The sequence below is a fragment of the Pelodiscus sinensis genome, chromosome 2 (genome assembly GCF_049634645.1).
Source record: "Pelodiscus sinensis isolate JC-2024 chromosome 2, ASM4963464v1, whole genome shotgun sequence".
NCBI lineage: Eukaryota > Metazoa > Chordata > Testudines > Trionychidae > Pelodiscus > Pelodiscus sinensis.
Window position 1 is genome coordinate 199407901 of NC_134712.1, and position 26142 is coordinate 199434042.

The window sequence follows — 26142 nt, forward strand, 5'->3', positions numbered from 1 at the left end:
TCTTGGGATGTATTTGCTCAAACAGAAGAAGTGACTTGTATATTTCTTGCAGAAAAATTGCAAGTCAGTAGAGTAGATGCAATGAAGAAAACGATTCTTGTATAATCTGAAGATTCTTCATAAATCCTGCAAATTTTGTCTAGTGGCTGTCTTTGAAGTGATGTTGTGTTAACGATAGGGTAACTTTCTTGTGTAGCTATAAATAAGAACCAAAGCCTTGAAATTCCATAAACAATAACACATTGCAGTTTTCCATTTGTCATTAACTCAGATCTCAAGCTCCATCACAGAAACTTGGAAAAGGTAGTTACTGCTGTCAAGTTTAGTTGTGTGTGTTAATTAGTAGGAGACTTTTTTTAATTTGTAAGTATAATGAAGAATTCTTTTATACCAAGAGAAGTGTGCCTGACATTTTGCTAGATGATAGTGGTATTTTGGAGACCTGAGGAGGAGGTTCCAGAAATGTGTAGTAGTTAAGGGTTGAATAGGAGGAGAGCGAGGCATTCATTATCTTGCTTCATTAAGTTGTAATGATTCTCTTGAGGGTTAACCAAATAAGAGTGGCTGAGGATGCAAGGTACAAACACAAGTTCATTTCTAAATACTTGAATTTGGATCATGAATGATGATCCATTTTGATTCTTATAAATCTACAAACATGAACTGTGTAATAGCAGGACTTAAAGTCCTTCAGTCCCACATACAGTCTGCTTTCCAAAGATTTCCTGGAGGAAAGCAATTTAGGGAATCAAAGGAATGGAACAGGTTTGCACAAGAAGTCCAGGATTTGTCTTTTCACCAGATCTACAGAATAAAATGTGCTGAGTTAAGTCAGAGGAGGATCGGTGGAACAAGTAGTGGAATTTTCCCTCATGAGTTTTCCTTTTCCCCTCATTTTTAAGTGAATCAGCCTACTATCTTAGTCATTCCCATTTTTGTGTGGGTCTGCTGAAGGATCTGTCCAATCTGAGTTACACTGAACAGCCTTTCTAGAAAGACTAATTATTTTTCAATCCGAGCTTTGGAAATGTGACACTGTAGCTATTCATAATGACAAACCTTTAAAGCTTGGGTGGAGAACCTTTTTTGCATTGTGTTCTGTAGCCTTGCGGTGGGGCAGCAGGGCGGCTGGAGTGCTAGTGCGGGCTTCCCAATGCTTCGGAGGCCCCGGAGCCTCAGGGACTGGATCCAAGCAAGCCAGGGGCTGCATCTGGCCCCTGGGCCTGAGGTTCCTCACTCCTGCTTTAAAGATGTCATGTCACAAAGGTCAAATTTAAGATTAGTGATAACGTCGGCAACATGTTGATTATGTGAATTTATCTAATCTTTGATTTTTTTGTATTTTATATAAATACAGAATTATCTATTTAGATATCTTTAATAGCGGCAGTGGAAATTAATGCCTCTGTTTTCGTTATCTTTTCCCTACTTTTGGTGCTGTGTAGCAGAGGAATGCTGCTTCCCTTTTTCCATTTCAGCTGTTATTTTCTTTAAAAAAAACAAAAAAAAAATATCTTTTGGTCTAGAATACCTATTTAGAGTTCTGAGTCATTGGCATTATTTAGATAGCTAGATCAGGAACCCTTTTAGCAATTACAATACATCACCAATTCCTGTTTTCAATCTAATGCACCTTTTAAAAAAATGGGCGTAACTTAAAATCAGATCAAATTTCTGGTTATTTTCCCACCGTAATAAAAGCATTAGACTCTAGGAAAAGTAATGAAGAAAAGCAAGCAAGCATAAGTTTCCAGATCAGCTAGAAGTCTTGTATCATCATCTTCTATATATATGAGACTCGATGGCTTTCAACTTGATCTCTTTAAATGTCATGTCAGTACTCTCGATGGCAGAGAGGGACCTGAGCAAACATGTCTTAGGCCTCAGAGGGTTGGTGACATCTCATAAATTCTCAGTCTGTGAATTCATTATCTCCTGTGCAACTGTCTAGCCTGACACCTGTAAGAGCACAGGCTGGTATTTGCCCCGTAACCAGAATTTCATGCAACCAAATATTAAAGATGCTGGCTACCTGAACTATAAAAGGAGGAATATAAGAATTGCCAGGCTTGCTCAGACCAAAAGTTTGTCTAGCCCAGTGTCTGGTCTTCTGACAGTGACCAATGCCAAATGCCCCAGAAGGAAAGAACAGAACAGATAATCAAGTGATTCATCCCATGTTGCCCATTCCCATCTTCTAACAAACAGAAGATAGGCACACTATCCTTGCCCATCATGAGTAATAGCCATTGATGGAATTATCCTTCCTGAATTTTTAAAGTTCTTTTTTGAACCCTATTAAAGTCTTGGCTTTCACAACATCCTCTGGTATCAGTGAAGGGAAGGAAGCAAATCAGGAGGAACAATGGACACTCCTATCGAATAAATCAAAATTGCACAGAACTGTCCTCTAAAACCAATCATCCAGCTTTCTTATTTCAAAAAAATATATTTGGTGAGGCTTTTAAAAAGATTAAAAAGACCCTTCTCATTGGTGAGACATTGAATGTATCTCCATTCAAAAATACTGGAGCTTGTTGACAGGGCAGAGATACCAAAATTGGAGCTCAAGAGAAGTAGACTAGATTGGAATAGAAGATCCAGACCATTCACAGAAGGCTGTCCAGAATTAAAACACTTAAAACCTATTTCACGCATGAGCCCCAACAGCAGTAGACCACTGGGGTGATATATTCTGGCAGTCAAGGATCTGATGGAGGATTTCATTTTAAACTAACTTTATTTGTTGCACTGTTCCATCCTTTTCAACAAGTGAAGGCTTTGTAGCTTTAAATAAAAGGGCCCAATAAAAAACTTCTGTGAATTACTTGCAACCTGGAGAGCAGGAAGCATCCAAAGTTCAGTGGTTTGATTAAAATAGTCTGCTGCTGAGCTTGGGGAAATGTGGAATTTTGAGAGTAACTTCAAGATTGTGTATGGACAAACACACAAGCAAGGAGGTCCGAGGTAAACAGATGTTCTAGGAGTGACTTGATATAAGGTTTTTTCTAGCCAGTGTGGCAGAACATTGTCATATTTTCCATAAAATCTAATCCTTCAAGCCCCAGACTGATCTAAGGCTATTGTGGGAGGAGACCCTGCCCTTCTTGACAATGGCTGACTGAGAGGCAGGGCAGGGCACGCCTCTCCCAACAGCCACGGCTGCAGTGGAGGCGCTAGGTGGTGTACCCCAGACCCGGCTCTCAGAGCTGCTGCCACACAGGCAGCAGTACAGGGCTAGGTGAAGGGTGTGGAGCTAATGCTGGGGGACTCTGGAGGCTGAGCTAGTAGTAGGGGGGCCTGTGAGAGTGGGGCTAGCACTGGGGGGCTCTGGGGATGGGGTTAAAATTGGGGGCTGGCATTGGGGGAGTTTTGGGGGGGATATTTGCAGTGGGCTCTGGAAATAGGAGGCTAATACTAGGCAGTCTGGGGGGGGGGAGGCTGTAGGGCTCAGGGACTGCCACTGATGTGTTTTGGATGGGAGGGAGGGCTGGTGCTAGGGAGGGGGGGTAGGGTGCAGGGGACTCGGGGGTAGTGGGGGTCTCTAGAGGTTAGTGTTGGCACCGGGGGCTCGGCTTTGGTGGACTGGTAACCTTTATTTACATATTTGCATATTCATAGTTTGCATAATGAATACACAAATATGCAAACGTTACTGGTCCACCAAAAGTTTGCGAATGGGTTTGCCAGTCCCCAGAATCAAAAAGGTTGGCAACCACTGTTGTAAAGCATGAAATAAAACTCAAGAATGTTTGCTTTACTCAGAAATGCAGTTTAATTTATGAGTTCACATTCTGTGCATTTCCCTTCATTGATTATCTGTTAAATCCCATAAAATCCAAATATAACTCTGAATCCAGATGTTTCTCATATTCCTTATAGATCAAAATGAACACTCATAATTGCCACTCTAGACACAGACTTAGGGCATGAGAACACATACTTGAGGATTACTGAATGTAAAATAAGCTTCATTGCCCAACTAAGTCATGCTTTCAACAAAACCATCAAGAAACGTCTTCAGATTTGTAGGAGGCCTATAAAAATTCATTTGGTGTGCTGCCATTCCTACCACACAATTAAAGCCCAGATGTCTGCAAATCATCCTTGTGGCTTGTGGATGAATGTAAATGCAAATTTTATATCTAGAATCCTGCAAATCTGTGGATATCTGCTTTATGTGTTTGGATATTCACGGACCGTGTTTGGGAGCCTGATGCCAGAATTATTTTTATGTAAACCTGGAAAAAATTATAACACAAGAGGAAGACATCGATGCCCAAAGGATAAGGATTAGTAAAGATGGGATGGCGTTCTAAGAAATAAGAAAAAATGTGGAGATGTAGCAAAAAGATTCAAGGGATTGAGGAGAAATAATCAATAGTTGTATGGCATAGCTCCTCAAACCCAGTCACATTCAGATAGACATGACAAAGGCTGGGGGCAGAATGAGTCCCAGAGAGATGAAATGATATGTCCAGACATGTACAGCAAGTCAAACATTAAAACATAGATGAAGAACATTGACACATGTAGACACTATTCAGTAGAAGATCTTTGCACTCAGTCTAATTCATTTCTCATGCTTGTGGCAGAAAAGGCCAGATGGATGTACTAGTTACTATAAATTGCAAACAGAAACCAGAGGAGTGCTACAAGGATAAAGTGTCTCCTAAGTGTTTCATTACTAGAGGATTTACCCAGCATTGCCTGGGTCCTTGTGGGGGCTCAGGGTAGAGGGTGGGAGAGTGCAGTAGTCAGGGTAGAGGGCTGGAAGATGTGGGGAAGGCTCAGGGTAGGCAGTGGAGGTGGGTGGGGCTCATTGCAGAGGGCTGGGATGGCAGAAGGACTCAGGGTGGGGAGATGCAGAATTTGGCAGAGGATTCAGGGTAGGGGATGAGAGGTGTGGAGGGCTGAGGGTAATTGATGGGGGTGCAGGAGTCAGGGCAAGTTATGGAAGGCTCAGGGCAGGGGGGTATGCAGGAATCAGGGTGAAGGGGTTCAGGGCAGGCAGCTGAGTGAAGGGGAGCTTATGAGGACCACCCATGGTGGTGAGGGTGGTACTGCCTCAATGGCGGCTTCTCTCTATTGGGAGATGGTAGCAGGGCTGGTGGCTGGCAGCGCTACGGCCAAGGAAGGGAGGAGCAGAGGTTTGAGGCAGGGGGTCACTTACTTACCCTGTCTGCTGTCACGTTGGCCAGCCCCTGGCCAAGCTGGCCACTGTTTTGCTGGTGCAGAGGCCCCCCTGTGGTCACTCTGCAATATAGCTGTCCCTCTGATCAGCCCCCTTCCTTTCCATGTGATGGAAAACAATCTGATTCCAGGCACATCCCACTTCCCTGGCACAACCAAACCCAGACCTTGCTTTAAGTTATGATAAGAGGAACCTGCACGCCAATTTGGTGTTCCTAGCTCTTACTATTTAGAAGTAGTTCTTGAACAAACAGGCTCACAGACTTAGTCACACATTTCTAAAATGTACAGAAGATAACAATTCAGAATTAGTTTCTGATCTTTATCTTCCAGTTTCCATCTTGAGGAAGATGTAATAACATAACTTAATTAAAATACTGCAATTAAATGTCATTATCTTCCAGTTTAGACTTTGGAAAAAAGCCTTTTCAAATCTATTTATGTATATTTAGAAGTTTACTGTCAAGTTTGCCATTTTTGATCTAAAAACAATAAACATTACAGGATGATGGAATTTAATGTAAAAGTTTCATCAAAGCAGAAAATATTTTTATCATTTTAGAATCTCTATGAATTTAGAGCACATTACATGCTGTAATACTGGCAAAGATAATTTCATTGTATGGGGAGCAACATATGGTAGGTTCACTAGTATGTGTGTGTTTGAAAAGTATAGAAACATGAGTAATCTGATACTTATTATTTTGTTTGCCATATGCTTTTAGTATAATTGACTTAAGTCATTTTTGTGTAATGAAGTAAGAAGGACTCATCTACTAGGAGAGGGCATTTTGAAAACTTTTATTTTGTACACTTTTTTAAATGAATACATAAGTTATGTGGTTCTGAAAAATTGGTTGCTCGATGGATTCACTTTGTGGCTTCCATTTCTGGCTATGACTTATGGTAAACTTCGTTTTACAGAATTTTAGATATGTATTCATCTAAATTAACAGTTGTACTAATGCCAAATGCATGATTTCTCTAGGATCTGTGTCTGTGGATATCCTCGGCAACAAGTAAGGAAATACAAAGGCGTAAATAGTAGAATTCCAGTTTCTTCTGAATTCATGGTGCAAATGCTGACTGGGATTTATTATGCCTTGTAAGTTTACCATACACCTATGAAATCTTAATTTTGCATACTCCCTTTAGCACAGATGTCATTTCATACCTGTTGAACATACTTCTAATTCACGATTAGTAGAATTATATTCTCTTAATGGGATAATTCTCTAAGTTGCAATGAAGCTTGAGGGAAAAATCTATTGGGTAGATTTAACTAATATCGAAGTCTTTTTAATAGCCATTTTTTTGCAACTACTATATCTATTCATCCCATATCCATTGTTGCTCACATACATGTTTGTGCTGAGAAATGACAAATGTGACTCCAGTTTTGGAAAACTCATTGCTATCTTAATTTTTTCTTGCCATACTCACATTATTGCTTATCTTCAACACTCTTATCTAATGGCTGTAGGTAAATTAACTGAATTTTGATATTGTATTAACTGAAATAATTGCTCCCATAGACTTGCTCACAGCGTGAGTAAATATTCAAAATATGAAATAGCAGGCAGCATGCTAGCTATACAACTCTATTGAAATTTCATAACTTGTTCAGTATTTACCTAAAATTAACAGGGAGTCTTATGGCTCCTTGTTCTTGCTGAAACAGACTAACATGGCTACCTCTGATATCTAAAATTAAACCACTCAAGAACGTTAAGTTGTTTGATTATAAACCAACTGATTTTAAACTTGCATTTTTTCTTTAATTAAAGTCAAAACTGTTTGTACTATTTGTTCTTATTAATAGTAAGTTTAGTGGTTCACTTGTACTGATTTCTGAATAAGGATATTGTTGATGTTGTTTGAAAGTAATGTGATCTAGGAGAGACACTTAGCTATTACTTTAGATAAAAATGTGGATGCAGTTTATAAAACTTGGTAATCCTACTTAAATATGATTTTTCTAGTTATAACGGAGAATGGGATCTAGCTCGTAAAGCAATGGATGACATTTTATATAGAGCTCAGCTGGAGTTGTATCCAGAACCACTGCTGGTCAGTATTACATCTGGGATTTTTCTTTTATAAATCTAGATACAGAGTTACTAAACTCTAAATCAGGGCTGCTCAACTTTGGAAGCCCTGGGAGCCACAATGATACTCTCAGCTCATGCCGAGGGCCGCAACTTATGTGTGGTTGCATATACATGCAAATATATATGCACATAGCTTCTTTCACACTGACAGGCATGAATACAAAGATTAAGGCAAGACTACACAATATGCATGCCCCATTCAAGTCAGTTTTGCTGATATTAATAAATGCAATATTTACCCGATTTTTACCCTTACGGCAGCAGTATTAATGAGCAAAGACAGTCCAGGAATTTAACTACTAAAACGCATATCAACAGAAGACCACTGACTGACTGCTTTATTGTTTTGGCTCACACCCGTGGGCCATGTCTCGAGCCCCACGAAACCCAACTTGCACCGCGGGCTGCAAACAAACGAGCTGCAGGCCACATGTGGCCCACAGGCTGAGTCTTGAGTAGCCATGCTGTAAATGGTGCTGGTGCTGCAGCATTATAATGAAACATAAGTTCACAAGGAGTCATCTGTATCTTACATGTGCTAATTATGTTTGGAAGCATGTACTTTTTTACGCTTTTCCCTCCCCCAAAAATATTTTTAATTTGTGCATCATGAGCAATGTGCAAGTAGTCATGGTTTTAAATGGAGACTGCCATCAAAACAGCTGTTTAAAGCATTTTACAGGTTGCTTGATTTTAGTTAGACTTCAAACTATCTGACATAAAAACTGTGAGCAGTCCTCTGGCATCTTAGGCCATGTCTACACTAGGAAATTATTTTGAAATTACTAAATTTGATTTAAGAACTCCCAATTTAACAAATTTGAACTAGTGTGCCCTCACTATGGGGAAGCATCAAAATTAGTCCGAGGCAGGCTCCGTTAATGTGGACACGCTGTCTTGGACTTAGAGCCCCAGGAAGCACTTTGGGGAGCTGCAGGAGGCCTCCTGGAGACCAATAAGTCTGAATTAGCAGCACTGGAGCATCTTTACTACTTTTACTTCAAAATGATTATTTCAGAATTAGTAATAGAAATGTAGCCGTGTTAGTCTGGTGTAGCTGAAGCAAAATGCAGGACTATGTAGCATTTTAAAGACTAACAAGATGGTTTATTAGATGATGAGCTTTCGTGGGCCAGACCCACTTCCTCAGATCACTATTGGGTCTGGCCCACGAAAGCTCATCATCTAATAAACCATCTTGTTAGTCTTTAAAGTGCTACATAGTCCTGCATTTTGCTTCAGAATTAGTGTTACTCCTCGTGAAAAGCAGTAGTACAGAGTTTGAATTCCATGGCCCATTATTTCAAAATAATGGGTTTGGTAGAGTGGACACACCACTTATAAATTTGACCTCTGAGGGGTTATTTCGGAATAAGGCCCTAGTGTAGACCAGGGCTTAGTGACAAGCATATTTTTAGGTCGTGAGCTTTTGTGGATAAAACCTTCTTCATCAGATGAGTTGGAGTAGAAATTACAGAGTATATAGCAGCAAAGGAAGTTACCCATCAATTGTAGGACCAGTGTTAATGAAGATAATTAAGTCAGGGAGGCTGCTATGAACAGGACACTCTGACTTACTTAATGCTGGTTCTACAATTGACTGGCAAATTCCTCTGGTACTGGAAAAGGTTCAGAAAAGGGCAACAAAAGTTATTAGGGATTTGGAATGGGTCCCATCTGAAGAGAGACTAAAAAAGACTTGGACTTTTCAGCTTAGAAAAGAGGAGACTAAGTGAGGATATGATAGAGGTCTATAAAATCATGACGGATGTGGAAAATTGAATAAGGAAAAGTTATTTACTTATTCCCACAATATAAGAACTAGGGGTCACCAAATGAAAGTAATAGGTAGCAGATTTAAAACAAAAGGAAGTTTTACTTCACTCAGTGCACAGTCAACCTCTAGAACTCCTGGCCAGAGGATGTGGTGAAGGCTAGAACTTTTAACAGGGTCCAGAAAAGAGCTAGATAGATTCATGGAGGTTAGGTTCATCAATGGCTATTAGCCAGGATGGGTAGCAATGGTGTTCCTAACCTCTGTTTCTCTGGAGGGCGGTGACAGGGGAGGGATCATGTGATGATTACCTGTTGTGTTCCCTCCCTCTGGGGCATCTGGTATTGGCCACTATCCTCAGAGAGGATACTGGACTGAATGAACGGTTGGTGTGACCCAGTATTGCCATTCTTATGTTCTTATATACCCCAGACTGTATAATATCCACTCCAACTCATCTGATGAAGTGGGTTTTTCCCACAAAAGCTTATGATCTAATAAATTTGTAGTCTCTAAGGTGCCACAGAACTGCTAGTTGTTTTTACAGTTACAGACTAACATGGCTACCTTTTGAGATGCTTTACCTGACAAAGGCATAATTGCAAACTCATTTTTGTCTGGTCTTTGAAACATACTGTGAACCATATGATCATATCTGCTCTCAGATTGCATGTGATTATTATATTTTTCCAGAGCAGTGAAATATTTGAATTACTGCCTACAGTACTTCTGTTAGAATCCAAATCTTGGTAAGAACTTCACTCACACTTTTCCTCTCTAGGTTGCTAATGCAATAAAGGCCTCACTGCCTCAAGGTGCCATGAAATCTAGTAAAGAAGGTACAAGATGCATTCAGGTTGAAATTACACCTACTTCATCAAGAATATCAAGGAATGCTGTCACTAGCATGTCCATCCGGGGGCATAGATGGAAGAGACGTGGTAAGAAATACACTGTATACATTAAATGCTATGCTTTTTTATTAGAACTATATTTTATTAAAAATGAAATTCTTAGAGTAATGCAAGGGATTTAGACACCACACATCTTCCATATAATTTTAATCTTCACCATAATGTCTCTGGTTAGTGAATAAAAACTGTTATATGCTAGTCTCTTTAAAAATCCAACATCATGGATGTTCAGAGAAAGATTGAGTGTAAACAGAGCAGCCTTAGCACACTTGGGGTCTGTATTCTAAATTTGCCTAAGTACAGACTATTGCCCCAATGGACACTTGAGCCATTGTGCTATTGAGCAGTTGATGCTTAGCAATTATATACTGAGATGTAATTGCCAGTAACAGATTAAGTACTGATTCCTTTTTCCTAACTGGGAATAAAAATCTCTTTGCCGGAGCTCTGGGTGAATATTTTATTTTTCTCTCCTCAGCTGTTCAGTTCTTTAAATTTTTTGTTTTTTATTTAAAATATAGGATTGTACAGCATTCATGAATCTGTTAACTAAAGAAGTTACACATAGCATTTGTTTAACAGGAAGCATTAGTATAGCAAGTGTCTACAATTGTCCCATATTTGTGTCCAAAATGCAGCAATTATTAATTGCAATAACTAAAGTAATTTAAGGCAGGTAATGTGTTTTCCATAGAACCTTTTATGTAAAATGTTGAAATGAAACTAGGAACAGTGTAAAGTGGAAGAAGATGGTCATGTTACAATTATATTAATTTTCATCGTGGAAGAATAGAGGCTAAAAAATACTTAATTAGAGGTATTCTGAGTCCTAGACTGGGCTGATAGAAAACTGCACGTTAAGGTATCTCTTTTTTTCAGTACAGGCAGTCCCCGGGTTACGTACAAGATAGGGACTGTAGGTTTGTTCTTAAGTTGAATCTGTATGTAAGTCTGAACTGGCGTCCAGATTCAGCCGCTGCTGAAACTGATCAGTTTCAACAGCGGCTGAATCTGGATGCCAGTTCTGACTTACATACAGATTCAACTTAAGAACCCCAGGCATCCCCAAGTCAGCAGCTGCTGAAACTGATCAGTGGCTGATTCCAGGAAGCCCGGGGCAGGGGCTTCCTGTAGTCAGCCACTGGTCAGTTTCAGCAGCGGCTGACTTGGGGACGCCAGGAGCAGAGCAGCTGGGGTGCTGCTGGGTTGGTCCAGTAGCGCCGCCGCTCCTCGGCGCTACTGGACCAACCCAGCAGCACCCAAGCTGCTCTGCCCCAGGCGTCCTGATTCAGCCGCTGCTGAATCTGACCAGCAGTGGCTGAATCAGGACGCCTGGGGCAGAACAGCTGGGGTGCTGCCCGGTTGGTCCCGTAGCGCCCAGAGCGGCGCTACGGGACCAACTGGCAGCGCCCCAGCTGCTGTACCACAGGTGTCCGGAGCAAAGCCACGGAGCACGGGGGCAGCGGGACAGCCCAGACGTGCCGTGGCTGTCCTGCTGCCCTCGGGCTCCGTGCCTTTGCTCTGCTTTGCTCCCCGTACCCCTGGTCTGCAGACCAGGGGGACGGGGAGCAAAGCGGCGGAACACGCGGGCAGCAGACAGCCCAGACGCGTCTGGGCTGTCAGCTGGCCGGGCGCTCCGTGGCTTGGCTCTGCTTTGCGCCCCCCCGTCCTCCCCCCCGTCCCCCTGGTCTGCAGACCGGGGGGGGGGGGCAAAGCAGAGCCAAGCCTCGGAGCGCGTGGGCAGCGGACAACCCTGTCCGCTGCCCACGTGTTCCGCCGCTTTGCTTCCTCTCCCTGGTCTGCTGGAGACCAGGGAGAGGAACGGCCCCGTTCGTAACTGCGGATCCGACGTAAGTAGGATCCGCGTAACTCGGGGACTGCCTGTAGTCTATTATCAGCACTCCACTTCTCCCATCTCAGAAGGAAGAGCAAATCCAGCACAAATCAGTTCTCTCAATCACTTGCTGTGCCTAAGGCCTGGTAACACCCACCTTGGGTTCAGAGTAGCTGGAGATCATTAATACTGACTCAAATATAATATGTCCATTCTTTATCTTTAATTGATATTTTGACAGTTTTGGGATGGGCTGGGTATAGGTATTAGTTTGATGGGCATCACTATTACATAGGCAGTATAATTAGCAACAAAAGGACTACAAGACTATTTTAAAAATGGCAAATGTCCTAGTGGTCTAGGATAAGTTCTGATTTTTTTTAATTATAATATCCACTTCTGTAGATGTTTGTTTTAAAAGCAAAATTCAATATAGAGAACTCTTGTTTACCTTGACACACAATGTCTACTTGTCACCATGTTACTATTTACTTCAGTCTCTTCATGAAAAATGTAAAAGTATCAAAGAAAACAGGTTGAGTACAGAGGTCCTGAGAAATGGTTGTTTATGGGTCAGAGGTAGTGCTAGAGGTGATAAGAACCTGGATAAGTTCCAATGGTTATTACTAACTGAAATAATGGGAGTGCAAGGGAGTATTTCAGTTTACAGCATGAGAAATGGTACTAGCCCACTCTAACGATCAGAAGAAAGTAAGGTAGGATATGATGCTCCCTGGACTTGTCAGTCTCCTTAAGCAAATGGTGGCTCAACCTTTTTAATCAAGAAACCATCTCTGAGTATGGTCTTGCAAATTGTCACTCTGTCTTTAATCTTCCTCTTTTGTGTGACTTTGGTGTTGGTAACTCAAACTCACTGATACAGGAAAGCAGTGCCTTTTTTTTTTTTTTTTGGTGACGGTACTGCCTGGTATGCGATACCGGCACCTCCAGACGCAGTACTGGCACCTCCCTCCAGTCAGAGCTCAACAACTTTTACCCTGGAGTACTGGCACTTTTATTTGTTTAAAAAATAAATAAATAAAAAAGGACTGCAAGGAAGTATAGAGCAAAGACAGTGGATCTGTTGTTGCTTCTTTCTGAGAGAAATTGAAGGCAAATTTAAATATCTACTGTTGTATTCTACTCTTTATTATTTTGATAATTCAGAATAAAAACATGGATTATAATGAGGCTCATATCAACTAGTCTTATTTCATGCATTTTAAAACTGCTGACTATCCAGCAAAGATAAAGGTATTGCAGTCTTTACCAAAATCATACTTTGATATTGCCTTCTTGCAGGGATCATGCTTCAGGCAGATGGCGAAGTTCGAGATACATTGGGTGGGACTATTTGCTGCAGATAACAGTAAGACAAGAGGTTTGATAGTGTTAGTAGAGAAACAAGACTCCCATAAAACATAGAAAAAGCTATTCACTTATGAAGAGATGGTGTGACAGTTAATAGAGAGAGAAGTATTATAATAATCTCATTCTAAGCAACTAGTGTGACCCAAGCAAGGAATGATGGAAGAAAAATAAGGGGCTTTTATTATTAGGGAGAAAAATAAGTTCTTATTAAGATTCCATTTGATAAGACCTTGGATGGTGCTTAATGGGAAAAATTACTCTGCTGGAAAAAAATTGGGTAGCCAAAATTTTTCACCTAAAAATGATTGTGTCCCTAAACATCCTGTCACTAGACATCTCTCATTTCAGTGTATCAAATGTGAATGTGCAATGTCTGCTCAATGACTGACTAGATTTTTGAGGTTATATATGGAAGAGGTTATGCACATTATACCATTTTTTTTAATCAACCTCACTTCCAAAATTGTATTTATAAAAATTCTGTCAAACCCTCACAATTTAACAGCAGGAATTTATTACTGAATCTTAAATCCAGGTTGGCAGGCTATTTTAACAAACCATTAAATGTGAAATAGAGTGAGGAAAAAATCCTCAAGCTTACAGCTGATGCTTTTTCTGCGGGGTCGAGGAGTACTTTTCTGGGTAGGGGTGGAGGAAAGACTTGCTTAATACATTCTCAGATTTGATGTAAACAAACTCGTTGTGCAGATCATATGGTTCAGGTCTTGGACACGAATCTTAAAGCAACAGTTCCTGCAGTCTTTACAAACTTCTTGGAGCATCCAAGTGTAACCCTTCTACTGGCAGTAATCAGCAGACAGAAGGGGCTGAGTTCAAGGAGACGGGGAGCAGCTTTTCTCGCCCCGGAGGAGGCGGGCGGTGGGACCAGGCGTCCCGCCGCTTCAGTCCTCCGGGGCGAGAAAAATCCCCGTTCGTAACTGCGGATCTGACATAAGTCGGATCCGCGTAACTCGGGGACTGCCTGTATAATAAAACTGGAGCCCCAGGACTCTTTAGGGCACTCACTTTGGATGTGATAAGTGAAAGTTCTAGTCCATGCTCTGCATCAGGAATTGTCCTCATCCTAGGTGATTTCCCTAACCACTGGAGTATTGGCTGTTCTAGGTAGGGTTTCTTTTTCTCCCTCCCAAAATATCCATGCAGGACCTGAGAAACCTTTAGCCAATGATGGTCACAGAAAGTCATGAGTTCCTATGAAAAAATTTTATTTAACAAATTGGTATCTTCTACTGAAAAATTCTTTTGTCAAAATTCATTACTCGCTCTTATGTCCTAGTTACACTTTAGGCTTTGGAGAGCTTCCTGTCCCTTTTTGCTGCAGAAAAATAACACTTTTTTTTTTCAGTTCAATGGTACTATCATGTATATGGTTTTAAGAACTGCAGCAATCACTTTTTTTGGGTGCGGGGGGCACCATTACTTGGAATATCAAAGTGTGCTCAAAATGCTTTTTAAATAATGGCCCACTCATTTTGCTGCGGGTTTCATATTGTTTTCTTTCCTTTCCTTCCCTCCACTTCCATCAGTCAAGTTACAGTATCTTGAAACTAAGATAATCACTTTTGCCTCAGCTTGTTTCTATCATTTTCCAGCATTGCAACAAACTATTTCTCCCTTATAGCCTATTTTCTCCTTTTGATTCTGTATTGAGATAATGGGCTAGTACTTAAGATAGATAGGTCTCACGTGAGTGTAATGTGGATAATCTAAGGCAGTGGTCCGCAACCATTTGGAGCCGCTGGGCGCCAGGGGCTGGAGCTGTTTGCCTGCCGGGCGCCAGAGAGTGGAGACATTCGCGCACCCGGGGGCAGGGCCGCACGTATGCCATACCCCCATGAGCTACGTGCCTGGGGCCAGTAACCCCATGCGCTGCATGGCCATGGGCAGGGCCGCCCATTTGCTGCAAGCCTGGGGCTGGCACCCCCCCACAGCCGTGTGCCCAGGGCCGGCGCCCCCCATAGCTGTGTGCCTGGGGGTGAGGCGGCCAATTTGCCACGTGCCTGGGGCCAGGGCGGCCAATTTGCCGCGCCCCCAGGACTGGCGCTCCCCATGCACCGCGCGCCCGGGACCAGCGCTCCCCATGCGCCTGGGGCTGGCACCACATATGTGCAGCGTGGCTGGGTCCGGCACCGCTCATGCGCCCAGGACGGGGCCAGCCTTGAGCACTTGGCAGGCGCACACAAATGCCCCTGCGGGCACCATGGCACCACTGCACTAAGGCTATGTCTACACTACAGGTTTTTGCCAGCAGAGGCAATGCAAATGAAGTGCTGATTAGCATTTTTTCATGCTTCATTTGCATAATCTCTTCCAATCTGTTTTTAGCAAGGCGTTTTTGCGCAAAAACAAGCAGTGTGGATGTTTTCATTTTGCATAAATTCCTTATGCCTCAAGAGGAACTTATGTTTGCAGATATTACCTGTTGATATGTTTGCAGATTTTACATAAAGCTTAAGTGAATTTTAAGTTGATGTGTTTGAAAGTTTTTCTAAGTGTGCAGATTTGTGCCAGTTGAAAATCCCTAAAAAGAATGCAGAGATAAAGTGGTAGTTTAACCGTACCTGAGCTGATCTGGCTCTGATGATACAGGTGTTCTAGTTCAACCACATTCAAGAGTTTGTACTGTATCAATGCATATTGAATGCATAATCTCAGCTTCTGTGTGGTAGAACTTCAGAACATAGAGATCGTTGTAAAGGTAACTTTAAAAACAAAGCCCTGGAGGGGTAATGGTCTTAATCTGTATCTGTATCTGCATCTAAGTGGTTTTTACCCAGGAAAGCTTATGCCCAAATAATTTGTGCTTAAGATGTCTTAAGACTCTTCATTTTTTGTTTTTTGGTTTTTTGTTTTAAAGAGTTTTCTTTACATCTTAGTACAGCTGATACGGGTTGTCTTAAGGCTTGTCTTCCTGGAGAGCTTTCCTGTTGACCTATTGCTGTCTGGGCAGGGAGCAGAAGGTTAAGTCACAATAACTGTGTCACTGAAGGGTGTAGATTTTTCACACATTTGAGCCATGTAGTTAAGCTGATACAGGACTGTAATGTTGACCTGACCATAAAGTGAATGTGTGTGAGGGGGGAGGGAGGAGGAAAGGAAAGCAAGCCGAAACCAATGTTGATGCCTAAATAACATCTAATTTTTGAGTTTTCAAAAGCACATGTTTCATGAGCATCTTTCAAGAATGTAACACTGAAAGACAAAGGCAATTGGAGGGGAGCATAGCACAGCATGGGAGATTGTCCATTTAAAAAAATGGAGTACCATCCTCACTAATATTGCTAATTAACCAAAAGTTAATATGCAAACATCTGGCTTATTCATAACACTTCAGCCGTCCAATTCTGTTTCTGTTTTATGTTTTTGTTTTAGACATATTTTTTTCTTTCTTATCCATCTTCATTTCTAGAACAACCAGAGACTGGTAATGATTCTCCTGAAATGGGAAACTTTGTCATACCTGAGATTAGTGTCACAAATGTGGCTGGAGAGAGAACCGGGAATGGGGAAAAATGCAGAGCACTAACAGAAAATGATTCTCAGCATGTACAGGGTGTGCAGGAAACAGCTACAGATACTAGAACTGACAGCAAAGTCATGCCAGAAATCAGGAGGCAAAAATCTGTAAGAAAAATGATGGAAGATGGAATAAACTCATCTGGCAGAGTGCAGTTTTAGCAGAGCACTTTGTAGCTGCACTCTAAGGTATCATTGATTGAAAAGGTCACTGCTGCATGTTCGAAGAGTTGCAGTATGCAGTTACTATATTTGCATGTTGTCATTTAATAAAAACACAAATGCATGCACTGCACACACAATTTCTTGAGTCTGTGCTACATCAGATCATTAAATAACTTGGGGAAACCACACTGTGAGACTCAACACTGACCGAAGATGCGTTCCTATTCTTCATTTTGAACTTGTTTTGCATATTTGACAAATTAAGTTGTCAAGGAAACAAAGTTGACTATTTCAAACTTACGCAAAAAGTTTTTCAGTATGCTATACAGTTTTTTCCTCATTATACCATTTGAGACACCATCATGATGCTGAGACATTCATACTCCAGTGTTAAGTTTCCAACCTAGTTATAATGGCAAACAGTTAATGCAGAAGGTGACCTTTCAGTCCTAAAATTGAAACACTGTTAGTTTTTCTAAGCTTGCAGGAGCCATAAAGGGTGTTTTTTAGCATTGATAATCTACCTTAATGATTAATTTGCTTTGGAAATTAGTATGTAGAATCACTTGCACATAATAGAATTTATACCTTCTTAGTTTTCTGTATGGTATCTTTCCTGTTCCTAATCTTTTGCATGAATAATAGTGCTTTTTTTCAAAATCGCTATAAAATGAAATTATGCAGGCATGCCTCTTGATTTAGTAAATGCAGCTTTTCTTGATGCATTTTAATTCATAATTATATGTTTTCTACAATATAATGTAATAGTTCTATAAGGTAAGTGTTCTACATTTTTTTCTATTTTAATCCATACTCTGTTGCTTTGTTGCTTTTGTTTGAAAATGCAGTCTGTCTATGTACATTTGAGGTAATTACAATATGAACAACACCTAATTAACTCTTTTCTTGTTCCTTTGCATAGATAATGATCTAGCAATTCCAGAAGAACTGATAGAAGTATCTGAGGTTGATGAAGGGTTTTACTCTAGAGCTACTTCTAGCACAAGCCAATCTGCCTTATCAAACAGCAACAACACCAGCAACAAGATCCTTTTAGGGAAGAGCCAACGAAGGTCTGGAGGAGGCAAACCTGGGGGGAAAGAAAAAGAAACTTTTGGGGAATCCTGCAAAGAAGATTTTTCTCGAAAACAAACTCAGAGAGCCATGAGTGAGAATTTAGATCTTTTGTCTTTAAAGAGACTAACATTAACTACGAGCCAGTCGCTGCCTAAGCCTGGCAGTCATAGTTTAGCTAGAACTACCACTACTGTTTTTAGTAAATCCTTTGAGCAGGTCAGCGGTATCACGGTTTCAAATAACCGTAATGGTGGAAATGGTACTGAAGTAAATAGGTTTTCAGCATGTAGTCTTCAGGAAGAAAAATTGATATATGGAGTAGAAAGAATAGATCTTCCCATTTCAAACAAACAGTCAAATCAGCAGCGACCTCCTAGCATCAGCATAACACTGTCAACAGATTGATATCTGGCAAATTGCTAGTATGAAAAAGGAATCTGACGATTCTGTTGATAGCGTTATACATTGTGCTATCCATATTCCCTTTTTAAAATCTAACCCCACAAAATTTTGATATTGTTAGTTTGACTTGTATTTGACAGTGTGTCTAGATTATAATTTTTAATTATTTTGCATTAAGTTTTAACTGTTATTAATAGCCTACAGGGTTTTTTCCCCCTTAGGTCATTTGACTTTACACTTCAACTTCTTATTGTTTACATGCCCCTATGAAAACAATTAACAACAATCATTGGCAGGCTGTGTTTGGCCATGCTGTGCGTGTGTGCGTGTGTTCTAAAATATAGACTCCAGAGCAAAGGGATCCTCTTTCTCAGGATGTGTCTGTTCAGTAACTACTTTGCAGCAGTGACTGAAGTTTTCTATTAGCAGAGGTTTGTGACTCAGGAATGAAATTTTGGATGATATTGCAATAGGTCCATACAATAAAATCACAACATCAGACCATGCCAGAGAAGATGTGTTAATGTGAGAGGTGTACTTTGTTATAGGGCTACAGTGTTTTATATTAAATGGAAACTTTCATAGCAGTAGGCCAGGTCTGTGTGTGCTTTACGTAGCTCATGAACGCCAATGTGTTTGTGTATCACTTGAGTTGCGTATTTATGTAAGTATATGAAAACTGATTTTTTGTATGATGTATTTCTGTAAACACTTGGTTGAAAACTTGGCTCCAAAAGTTATACAATAGCAGAGCAAACTTCTGTTAGAACTGGAGTTTTCTGTGATGAAAATACCATAATAGTCAGAAAAGTGATTCCTAAAAATGGCACATGTTGGGTTTCATGTTTGATTCTGTGAGTTACCAAATATGCTCAGTTCAGAAGGGGTGGGGGGATTTCTCATCAGTCCTGTTAACTAAAGTGAAGGCGGGAAGGTAAGATTTTATTATTATTCATGGCTCACACTTCTACTGGTAGTAAATATTTTTCAGTTGGAATTCTATGATCCGTTCTGATGAGTGAGCTAGAAGAGCTTCCAGCAAGTTCCCCTACCTACATTGATTGCAATACCTGTTTACTCACACTTTTTGCCCATAACCACACTTGAAGAGCCAGGATAGTCAGGCTGTTGAGGAAAGAGACTGTAAATAATTTTTTCTTTCCATTTCCTCTGTGGTGTGGTGGGATTCAGAATTACAAACTGCCCTCCTGCTCACTCCAAGCTACTGTGTTCTGTCAGAACATGTAGTGACACTAGTTTTTTATCAAGTCATCAGGAGTAAGTGCAAAGCTCCTAATTAGAAAGTCATTCTCAGCATTTTTCATCACTGTATGGAAAATGTGCTCATAATTACAATATCAGTATGATTATGCTGGTCTTGACACCTGTTGCATTGAATCAAGCACATCATTTTAATGGAATAATGTGTTTAAAGATAAAGCTTGCTTTCAAATGAGGTTAGGAGACTATTACAAAGGGACCTGTAAAAATTAATCTTGGAAGCACAAAGGGAAATTATTCTGTGATTAATGACTAATTTCATTTATGTTGTAACTTAATGTTGTAATTTTTGTTTGTTGTAACATGTAACTAAGTTACCATTATTTTGCTAGCTTGAAAATACAAAATATCAAATACTTTGAGGTTACTATGGTAATGCAGTGGTTCTCAAACTTTAACAACCTGAGAACCCCCATTTTGATTTACAGTTTTTCGGGAACTCTTTGCCCCAACCCTTCACTGATGCTGCACATCTGTTCTGAGGCCCCACCCTCGCTCAGGCCATCCTCCCTCCTTCTGTTGCTCTCTCTCCCACACCTTAACTCACTTTCACCCAGCTGGGGCAGGGTGTTATGGTGTGGGAGGGGAGGTGAGAGCTCCATCTGGGGATGCAGGCTCTGGGTGGGACCAGGGATGAGGGTTTGGGGTGTCAGAGGGGGCTGTGGGCTAGCATGGGGTATGAGAGGGTGAGTGGAGTTCTGGCAGCACTTACCCCACACAGCTCCCAGGTGGTGACCATCAAGTCCCTGCAGCCCCTAGGTGCCTGGGCAGCCAAGGAAGCTATGCAGGCTGACCTCATGGCTGCAGTCACTACCCTTGCAGCTTCCATTGATTGCAGTTCCTGGTCAGTGGGAGCTGTGGAACTGGCACTTAGATGGGGACAATATGTGGAACCTCCCTAGCTGCCCATGCATCTAGCAGCCACAGGAACCTGGTGTCCACTTTCAGGAGCCATGTGAAACCTGGATAGGTAGGGAGCCTGCCTTAGTCCAAAGAGGAGAAGGAAGGATGGAGAGGAGTTGATCAGCAGGGCCCATGGATCCCCTGGAGTTTCACAAACCTCAGTTTGAGAAGCGTGCTGTGGTAATTTTAAAAGAGTTTTATGAGCTGAGATTATAGCTTTTAACAATGCATATTGATTGTAAGCTGAACGCAGAGTTGGAGAAGAAAAGCTGTCAATAACCTCTCCTCACAAAGCAAGGGAGCATTTTATATAGTGCAACTCTGATCTTTTCTCAGGGGAAGTAGAGAAAGCAAAATGGAGGGCTAATGCATATCCACTCATGAGTATTCAAATCTTTGTGGAGGGGTTGCTTTATAAGCCAAAAATGTCAAAGGGCCAGAACTAAAGCTTTTTTAGATTCTTGTCGTTGAGTTTTGCCCTGCAATCCATTCTAGATTTGATTGAAAACTAAAACACAAATTTTAAACAAGCTCTCATTGTACACTGTGTATAGCCTCTACAGCAGGGATGGGAAGCCTGTGGGCTGAATCTTGCCATGGCTTGCCTTGATCCTGTCCATGAGACTCAGGGCTTGCCTCCTTCTTTCCTCCTCCTCTTCCCCTCAGCAGCAGAAGCCAGTGCTGGTTCTCCACATAGCTGGAGCTGGGGGAAAGCACTGAGCCTTGGGGGCTCGATGAAGGCAGGCTGTGGATTGGATTAAGCCCGCAGGCCCTGTGTGGGAGGGAGGAAGAAGTGATCCCTCATGCTGCATGGACATGGTCCCTGCAGACACTGCCCCCACCCCATTGCTCCTGGGAATCGCAGCCAATGGGAGCAGGAAAGGGCAGTGTCTGCAGGGAGCACTTCCCTGTAGAACAGAGAGCCACACAGAAACAACTGTGTCCCTGTCCCCCAGGAGCTGTGCCAGGTAGATGTCCCTAACCCCTCCTGCCCAGACCCTGCACCCTCAGCCCACTCCTGTGCCCCCTCTCCCATCCAGCCCCTGTGCCGTTGCCCCCAGCCCACTACCCAGCAGCTTCCTCCTGCTCACTGAACCCCTCCTTTTCCCCCCCCCCCCAACCTAGAGCATACCAGGGCCCCAAAAAATCCATTATTAGGTAATGTCTACATAATAGACATTCTGCATTAACATAACTTGAAATTCCTCCTGAGAGGTCAAGAAGGGATGTCCACTAGTATTGCACAAGATACTTTCCTAGCTCTCACTAAGCAGAACACACAGCCTTCCTCTCATCTCCTAGGCTGTAGGATAATACAATTTTAAAATTTTTTACTTGAACTATACCTTTTAAGTTGAGCTATAGCTTATTTAAGTAATTAAGATATATAATTTCAGTAAACTTTTTATCACAACAGTATTAAGCATGTATTAGCTGTAAGAACAAACTAGTATTTTAAGTAGTTTCTTTTTTAGGGAATTTATTTTTTAAAAAAAATTGTTTGATTCAATATTGATAGAAAAAGTTTTACTGTACTGGAAGATCTGGACATTTAACTTTGAAACAGTAACAGAATTAACTTTTTTTTAAAAGTGTATTTAAACGTATTAAATTTACTTAATGTTTACAGAGCTATCACTTGACAGTTCTCAGAATTACAGTTCAGATAAAACCATTTTACCCTTTTAAAAATACTATCTTACACATTTAATCAATCTAACTTTGGCTGTTTGTTTTTCTTCCTGGGCTTAAATAAATGTTAATACAAAAATGATAAAATCATATTATACAATAGAATTTGTGAAGTTTCATGGTTTTCATAGAATCATAGAATAATAGGACTGGAAGGGACCTCGAGAGGTCATCGAGTCCAGCCCCCCACCCTCAAGGCAGGACCAAGCTCCGTCTACACCATCCCTGACAGATGTCTATCTAACCTGTTCTTAAATATCTCCAGAGAGGGAGATTCCACCACCTCCCTTGGCAATTTATTCCAATATTTGACCACCCTGACAGTTAGGAATTTTTTCCTAATGTCCAATCTAAACCTCCCCTGCTGCACTTTAAGCCCATTACTCCTTGTCCTGTCCTCAGAAACCAAGAGGAACAAATTTTCTCCTTCCTCCTTGTGACACCCTTTTAGATATTTGAAAACCGCTATCATGTCCCCCCATAATCTTCTTTTTTCCAAACTAAACAAGCCCAGTTCATGAAGCCTGGCTTCATAGGTCATGTTCTCTAAACCTTTAATCATTCTTGTCGCTCTTCTCTGTACCCTTTCCAATTTCTCCACATCTTTCTTGAAATGTGGCGCCCAGAACTGGACACACTACTCCAGCTGAGGCCTAACTAGTGCAGAGTAGAGCGGCAGAATGACTTCACGAGTTTTGCTTACAACACACCTGTTGATACAACCTAGAATCATATTTGCTTTTTTTTGCAACAGCATCACACTGTTGACTCATATTCAACTTGTGGTCCACTATGACCCCTAGATCCCTTTCCGCCATGCTCCTTCCTAGACAGTCGCTTCCCATCTTGTATGCATGGAACTGATTGTTCCTTCCTAAGTGGAGCACTTTGCATTTCTCTTTATTAAACCTCATCCTGTTTACCTCTGACCATTTCTCTAACTTGCTAAGGTCATTTTGAATTATGTCCCTATCCTCCAAAGAAGTTGCAACCCCACCCAGTTTGGTATCATCTGCAAACTTAATAAGCGTACTCTCCATCCCAATATCTACATCATTGATGAAGATATTGAACAGTACGGGTCCCAAAACAGACCCTTGAGGAACTCCACTTGTTAACAACAACTCTCTGACTATGGTTATCCAGCCAATTATGCACCCACCTTATCGTGGCCCTATCTAAGTTATATTTGCCTAGTTTATCAATAAGAATAGCATGCGAGACCGTATCAAATGCCTTACTAAAGTCTAGGTATATGACATCTACCGCTTCTCCCTTATCCACAAGGCTCATTATCCTATCAAAGAAAGCCATCAGATTAGTTTGGCATGACTTGTTCTTCACAAACCCATGCTGGCTATTCTCTATCACTTTATTACCTTCCAAGTGATTTCCTTAATTACCTGCTCCATTATCTTCCCTGGGACAGATGTTAAACTGACCGGTCTGTAGTTTCCTGGGTTGTTCTTATTCCCCTTTTTATAGATGGGCACAATATTTTTTCCTTTTCCAGTCTTCTGGAATCTCCCCTGTCTGCCATGATTTTTCAAAGATCATAGCTAAAGGCTCAGATACCTCCTCTATCAGCTCCTTGAGTATCCTGGGATGCATTTCATCAGGACTTGGTGACTTGCTGACATCTAACTTTCCTAAGTGATTTTTAACTTGTTCTTTGTGTATCCTATCTTCTAAACTTACCCTCTCTCAGCTTGTATTCACTACGTTAGGCACACCTCCAGACTTCTCGGTGAAGACCGAAACAAAGAAGTCATTGAGCATCTCTGCCATTTCCAAGTTTCCTGTTACTGCTTCTCCCTCCTCACTAAGCAGTGGGCCTGCACTGTCCTTGGTCTTCCTCTTGCTTTTAATGTATTTATAAAAGGTCTTCTTGTTTCCCTTTATGCCTGTAGCTAGTTTGATCTCATTTTGTGCCTTTGCCTTTCTAATCTTGCCCCTGCATTCCCGTGTTGCTTGCCTATATTCATCCTTTGTTATTTGTCCTAGTTTCCATTTTTATGATTCCTTTTTCAAGTAAATGTGATTTAAAGGAAAGATTTCTTAATACTAAAGGGCTACTGCTTCTACTTACACATTCAGCTTTATGTACATAAGTCTTTATAAGCCTACCTATACGGTTTATTCATTGAGTACATTTTATGTAACTGCCACAACGTAGGTCCTGGCAATACTGAAATTTTACTTTAACAACTGTTTTATAACCACAAGTATTTAAACATTTGCAGAAAAGTTTAAGATTTAAGTATGTTTAGCTTCGTGTATGAGACTGTCCAAATACCCTCCAAGACTTTTACTGTAATTAGACAGTGTTAATTAGTGAACTTTGAGAGTTTTTAAACTTTTAAATTTTATACTAATCAAGTTTGCATTGAGAATATTAAAGGTTTTTTAAGTAAATGTTACTGTAGTTGTAAAATTGCATTTTGTATTGTACAATGGTAGTTAATTTTGAATGAATAATAGATTGTTACTGCCATTTAATATAACTTTGCACAGAAGGGAAAAAAGATCTTATTTAAAAACAACAAACTCAAACAAGTTGTACTAAAGAAAAAAGTAGCTAATGCTTACTTAGGTTGGAATTTCATTTCATTATATCAAAGGGAAATGTTTCTAGTGCTGCAGTAACAGCAAAATCTAACATCAAAGTATTTGATTATCTAGAGTTAACAGTGAACTATTATTTTCTGTTGTCTAGAACTAGGGCACTTTTTTGTGCAAACATTCTAATCACTTTGTATAGATAGGATCTGTAGTGATTTCTTGAGAAATTATTGGCATTAATGAAAGGTTATTGGATTTCATACCACTAGAAAATGTAACTTAAAAAAAGCATTTCTAGAGGTAACCAGGCTTCGACTAACATAAATTTACAAGTTTATAGTTTAGTAATTATGTATTTAGTCAAAGTTTAATTTTTGAAGTTTAAAATGCTGTATATAGATGTGTAACATACTGGATTTTGTATCTGTAACTCCATTTCTAAAAAATTGCAACAATGGACTAGATGTATATTTTTAGTAACACAAATCTATGGAATGGCTGCATCACTTCACAGGTGTTCTCTGTCTTAACTTGAAAGCTGCAGTCTAAATGAGGGTGCCACACTTTCTCATATTTTTCATGTTTTGCATAGTTTGTGATTATTTTTCTTTCATGTATTTTGGTAATGCATAAAAGCAGTGTTTTACTTTTTATGTAGTAAAATGTTTTAATTGTTCTCTAGAGTTAATATTCCTTAAGTATAAACCATGAATTTGCATTCTGTGTTTAATATTTTTGGCCATTGGAATAAACGCACTGGAGTTTTTTTGTTTTTCAAGTTGTATACATTTTATAAACAAGTTGCATTTTTCATAGCATAGTTTTACCTCATTGATGCATTTTGTTGAAATAAATCTTGAGTAGTGAAAATATACTTCTCAAAACACTTGTTCATGTTTATATGTCAATAAAGACTCCTAAAATTGGAATAGGACTGACTATGCTACTATGATGAGAGAGCATGGGGCATACATGCAATACCCTAGGGTCTGCATATGGTATTTACTATAGCCATGTTTTATCTACACTGCAAATAAACATACTAGACAACAAGTGTCTACGCTTGTCACCAGTGGCAATATTTTGTAAGCCTAGCCTTCACTTGGAAAATTAGGTTGTATTTTTACTGGCAACTCATCTCCACCAGTTGCAACATGATAGGACTGACATTTATTACCTACTGTATGCTCATAACTGGTAGAGCTGTAACTGTGCTAAATTTCAGGTCCTCATTTTGCCAGAACTGATAGCTATAATACAGGCAGTCCCCGGGTTACGTACAAGATAGGGACTGTAGGTTTGTTCTTAAGTTGAATCTGTATGTAA

The 26142-nt window shown here is 40.6% G+C and overlaps 1 protein-coding gene across 3 annotated transcripts in view; it reads left to right on the forward strand.

Annotated features, from left to right (window-relative positions):
- The window catches only part of HYCC1 (hyccin PI4KA lipid kinase complex subunit 1), a 74797-nt gene extending 49215 nt beyond the window's left edge, over window positions 1-25582 (forward strand). For 2 of the 3 annotated variants that reach the window (XM_075922215.1, XM_075922216.1), the window contains exons 8-11: window positions 6182-6298; window positions 7176-7263; window positions 9860-10019; window positions 17822-25582. In XM_075922215.1, the coding sequence (XP_075778330.1) occupies window positions 6182-6298; window positions 7176-7263; window positions 9860-10019; window positions 17822-18381 (925 nt within the window). In that variant the 3' untranslated portion in view covers window positions 18382-25582. Of the gene's footprint in view, window positions 1-6181; window positions 6299-7175; window positions 7264-9859; window positions 10020-16627; window positions 16924-17821 lie in introns of all 3 variants that reach the window. The other variant, XM_075922217.1, reaches the window with a different exon arrangement.
- The last annotated feature ends 560 nt before the right edge of the window (window positions 25583-26142 follow it).